The sequence below is a fragment of the Scardinius erythrophthalmus genome (genome assembly GCF_964197995.2).
Source record: "Scardinius erythrophthalmus genome assembly, chromosome: 24".
NCBI classification, from domain to species: Eukaryota; Metazoa; Chordata; class Actinopteri; order Cypriniformes; family Leuciscidae; genus Scardinius; species Scardinius erythrophthalmus.
Window position 1 is genome coordinate 5,930,608 of NC_138244.1, and position 5,634 is coordinate 5,936,241.

Consider the following 5,634-nt stretch of genomic DNA (forward strand, 5'->3'; position numbering starts at 1 on the left):
AAGTTTCTTGTTCTTACTTTTTTAAAGTGATGTTTTAAGTGCATTGGTATGCTGTATTATATATGTATTTTGTTTTAAATTTGCCTGGCATTAATTTTAAAAACCTTTTAAATAAAATTCTGTATTGCATTCCGTTTTGTAATCACGTGCTGCGTTGACGTCACTCCTGTTCACTAGGAGGCTCCAAAGACTGAACACTGGGCGAACGAACCGAGAGAGTGAGAGAATCAAGATGGCGATTGGACGTGCAGGTAACCCGCTCCGTTGCCATAGATACAGATTTTATCATCGAAAATAAACGCAATTTTCCTCATAATTACAGTGAAAACTTCATGTTTTTGTAATATACGTAATGGTTCAAACATTTCACCGTTTTTTGTGTGGTTTAATTGCGTTATATGCCTGTCGAGGAAAAGCGAAATGTAGTTTAATATGAAACTCTGAAAGTGCCAGAAATGTTTACTGTTTCATGCATTTCATTTGATATGTCCGAGATGTGCATATTTGGATTATCTTAGGTTGTTTTATTTAAGATGTCAAATGTAATTGTGCTTTTCCCTTTAGGCAAAAACAACAGTGTTGTATCCTTTGTGAATATTCACGGAATAAAAGTTCCTGAACAGTAATAAATTAATGGATGGATGGAAAAGTGAGAGGGAAGATAGAAATAAACAAGCAGAACAATGCATTATTGAACTTACTGAAAAATGAAGAATTATCAACTATCTATCTATCGATCTATCTGTCTGTCTATCTTTCTTTCTATCTATCTGTCTGTATGTCTATCTGTCTGTCTGTCTATCTATCTGTCTAATCTATCTATCTATCTATCTATCTATCTATCTATCTATCTAATCTCTCTCTGTCTGTTTATGAGGACCATAAACTTTAAAACTTTAGTCTTTTAAACTCTCTCTCTCTCTCTCTCTCTCTCTCTCTCTCTCTCTCTCTCTCTCTCTCTCTCTCCTCTCTCTCTCTCTCTCTCTCTCTCTCTCTCTCTCTCTCTCTATTTATATATATATATATATATATATATATATATATATATATATAACATATAAAACAGTTATATGAACTACTTTTCATTTCAATTAATATTCATTCTACTTCCTTACATTCAAATTTAAATTACATTTCTTCATCCTGTTTGCCAACTCAATTCAAATTCATAATAACTAATGAATAATTAGATTTAACATAGTAGCCTCATGTTTAATTACCATATTCATATACTCATAAGGTATTCATAAGAATACTTTTGCATGTTTTAAGCCTTAATCCACACCAGCTCTCATCTGTGCTGCTCCAGATCCTGTTGTATCTCTCAGCAGCTTTCTGTGTGTTTTACCTTCTGTCCACCCTCTCTATGATCATCTACAAGAGTGAGTAGCCTACTACTTATCAATGTCCTTTAATTTTATTTATTTATTTTGCTTAGTCAAGCATCACTTGTACTATTACGGTTATGAATTTGAACTAACTTAGTATTAGGCTACATTATATTGTACATTTGAACTCCTCCTGCTCTGTTTGTTATACTTCCAATCATTTGTCTTGTTAAAGGAGAACTCCGGTCAATTTTAACATTGAGCTCATTTTTTTGTAAATTTGGAGTGCTGTCAATACAGAGAACAACTACAAAAATCGGTGTTGCCTACACCGTGTTATCCTCTTTTTAAAATTTGCACCCTGTTGACTTCAATGGGGCAAGTACTAAACCTGCTTTTAGCCTCTTACCGTAACATCTGTTTTCGGACCTGGCAACTGTTTTCGGTCGAAGTCCACAGTAATCGATTGTCGAGTTCACGCGCGTGATCATAGGTAACTAAACCTATGCGTGTGAACTCGACAATCGATTACTTTGGATTTTGACCGAAAACAGGATGTAAATACAGGTATGTGCGCTGGCTGAAATAACATAATTTTTATTAATATCTTTCACATCTACTGCAGTCAGATTCACTCGTGATCACTCTGAAGGAATCACTCACATTGGCTGTGCACTTGTAATGACACAACAAGGATGTTAAGAGGCTAAAAGCAGGTTTAGTACTTGCCCCATTGAAGTCAACAGGGTGCAAATTTTAAAAAGAGGATAACACGGTGTAGGCAACACCGATTTTGTAATTGTTCTCTGTATTGACAGCACTCCAAATTTACAAAAAAATGAGCTCAATGTTAAAATTGACCGGAGTTCTCCTTTAAGGAGAGGTGTACAAAAATCAAGAGATGAAAATGCATGTATATCTTGTGTTTTTTATGCCGTTTGACAGCTCACGTGTTGAGTTACCCTGTTGGCCGACTCGCTCTAGACGTGTGTCTGCTGTTTCTTATGGCCGGTCTTGAGGTCCTGAGGGTGTACTGGGGTGAGATCCTATTTTTGTTTATTAAAAATAACATATTTCAGTAAAACATTTTCATTGGCCTCATGTCAATCTCTTTTCCTCAGGGTTAAGGGGAAACCTACAGGAGAGCGAGGGCTACACGGGTTTGAATCTGATCGCCACCGGGGCCACAGTGCTGCTGGCGCTCTATTTCGTCATTTGGCAGTCGTACGTCCTGCGAGCTGATGTCATCATTGGCGCCATCTTGATCTGCTTTTACGGCCTAACAGGAATTGTGGGGTTCGGGACGTTAGCGGGATTCAGGAGGTCAGAGTTCACATGCTTGTAGTTTTGTACACCTGGGTTCTGTTACAAAATCTAGTGAGCTCCCTTGCTGAGATGGTCCTCACTGCAGAACATGAAATCCAGGGGTTAGGTTTAAAATTAGGTTTAAAAACACCATACATATACCTAAACCTACCCATCTCCACCCCCTGATCCGTAAACCCACCCCTAAACCTACCCATCTCCACCCCTCGATCCCTAAACCCACCCCTAAACCTACCCATCTCCACCCCTTGATCCCTAAACCCACCCCTAAACCTACCCATCTCCACCCCTTGATCCCTAAACCCACCCCTAAACCTACCCATCTCCACCCCTTGATCCCTAAACCCACCCCTAAACCTACCCATCTCCACCCCTTGATCCCTAAACCCACCCCTAAACCTACCCATCTCCACCCCTTGATCCCTAAACCCACCCCTAAACCTACCCATCTCCACCCCCTTGATCCCTAAACCTACCCATCTCCACCCCTTGATCCCTAAACCCACCCCTTAACCTACCAATCTCCACCCCCTGATCCCTAAACCCACCCCTAAACCTACCAATCTCCACCCCCTGATCCCTAAACCCACTCCTAAACCTACCAATCTCCACCCCCTGATCCCTAAACCCACTCCTAAACCTACCAATCTCCACCCCTTAGATCTGGATCCAACTCCGCCCCCTGGATCTCATGTACTGCAGTGAGGTGCTACTGCCCTTGTTTAGTAAAGCTGCATCAAATGGATTTAAAACGCATGTCATCCAAACAGCATTTCTCCAGCAAAGTTCACAGGACTCTCAACTCGCAATTGATTTCAGTTGAGTTTGTCTGTTAGCATGTTGGTAAACTAATGACACATAATAAACATAAAAATATATAACACACATGCAGTGCTCAACATTAACGCTTGTCCGCTTGTTCGGGACAAGTGGATTTTTTGAAGGGGCAAGTGAAAGAGATTCGACCGGATCAAATCGTCAATAACAAAAAATAACTAGGGAATCACTAAAACGCAAGGATGATTTCATTTTTTTATAAATGTAATTGATGGTGGATAATAATATATAATGTATAATGTACTGATGTTAATAAGGTTGTGCTGTTGAGGCTCGCGCAGCCTCTTGAGGAGAAAAAAAACAACAAAAAAAACACCTCAGTTAACATACTGCGCCGAAATATAAAATGTGGATTTTTTATATTTATAACATATTATACAGGTAAGCAACATCACACGACCAAGAGTGCTGTTTTCATTACTAAATAATTCAGCGTTTTGAACGCATCGGTTGAGTCAAAGATTCAATGACCCATACAATCTCATAACATTATTTAATGCATTTGTCATTTTTCAGTGTAAATTATTTAATTTGATTGGTTACTGCCCTATAGTGTCTTATTATTCTAATGGAATTTATTGATCAAATTTAAGAAATTAAAATGAAAGAGGAAGGATACATTTAAAATGATCAGGAAAAAAAGGTTTTTTATAAATGAAAAAAAAATGCCCTAGTGTAAATAGCACAAATATGCAGATTTAAATATGTCAGAACTCATATATTGCTTCATAATAAAATGTATTTGCAAAACGAAAATCCTATTTTTTTCTTTTTTTGTACAATTACTGATTTACTTTTTCTTAAGGACAAGCACATTACAAGGCTTAATGTCTTAATGGATATTTCCATTATACACTGTTTTACACAAGAGTTAATGTGAAATGTTAATGTGAATTATTTTCACCTTCCTGTAGTAGAATATAATGTGATTATCTCAACAGCAAAGTCTATTGGAACTTTAAGTCCTTTGTGTTTTATGTAATGAGCCCTGTGAATTTGTGAGTAGTTGTGTACTGTATGTCTTTGTAGAGCATTTATTTTACGTTCTACCTATGTAGGCAGCTTGCTAGGTTTTGGAACAAAGCCTGTAAGTTGTACTATATGTATGTTTTATGTCTATGGCTTGGCTGTCAGAATAACCCAGACTGTAACGTCATTGTCGGAACAAAAGAATCGTAAAATGAGCGTGGGGACAAAGCAAAGTAAATGTGTCGACCCACGCAGAGCTGCAGTCACAGTGAACGGCCTCCTGAATGAACCACACTTTAATAATTCAAACTCAGAGACTGGCCTTCAGAAAATGAGCCGAGTTTCATTCACGAGAAAAACACGGGAAACAAAAGAGACGGACGACGTTAGTAACATTAGGCTCTTAAAAGTCAGACAGCGCAATCTCACGTTTCTTAAAGTCTGCTTGCAAAAACGTCTCATGAAATTCTTCCAAAACTAAATCTGAGCTGCTATCCAGTTAGCTGTATACTCTTACTGTGTGTGAACAATTAAATTATCTAGTTTTATTTATCCTTATTTTATTGAGAAACATCTGAGACAGTTTGAACAACCATTAAATCTCATAACCATTATGTCTTGTATTTGCTTTAGCCTGGTTTCTCATGAGATGTATGCACACTATTAAGTGTGCTTTATATTGAGCAAGTGTCTGTGGTGTTGATTATGTGTCTTGTTTTCTTTTCTAGTGTTTACTCCTGACTGTGGCTTTAGCTGACAGGCTGCCGGAGATCTCCATTGCTATGCAACCGACTGCTGTTTCTTATCTGTAAATACAAGTTTGATTACAATTTGTAATCTGTCATAGCATTTTCATAAAAAAAAAAAAAAAAACTGGCAACTGATGTTGGTTTTAAACAAAATCCCAATGTAGAATTGAACCTGTCATTTAAAAACAGATTTATCAAAAAAATCTTTTGTTTTTGTTTTTTTGTTGAAGTAGACAAAGTTAGCAACTGCACATTTAATGTGTAAGAAGCCTGTTTCTTTTTTACTAAAAAGTACTATTTATAAACATTTGTTCAATTATTAAGAATGCATTACTTTTGTCTTTTGCACTTTTGTTAGACAAATGAAAATGAAGAAGACCTTATTTAAACATAAACTTGTCTGATGCTTTGTTTATAGTGTCGAT

At 37.2% G+C, this 5,634-nt stretch overlaps 1 protein-coding gene across 1 annotated transcript; it reads left to right on the forward strand.

Moving 5' to 3' along the window:
* Positions 1 to 241: 241 nt before the first annotated feature.
* LOC308684896 (transmembrane protein 80-like) lies at positions 242 to 5,405 on the forward strand. Its single transcript, XM_081356263.1, has 6 exons — positions 242 to 251; positions 565 to 581; positions 1,289 to 1,382; positions 2,274 to 2,366; positions 2,450 to 2,651; positions 5,189 to 5,405. Exons 3-6 carry the CDS (start codon positions 1,367 to 1,369, stop codon positions 5,199 to 5,201), a joined length of 324 nt encoding a protein of 107 aa, XP_081212389.1. The 5' UTR covers positions 242 to 251; positions 565 to 581; positions 1,289 to 1,366; the 3' UTR covers positions 5,202 to 5,405.
* The last annotated feature ends 229 nt before the right edge of the window (positions 5,406 to 5,634 follow it).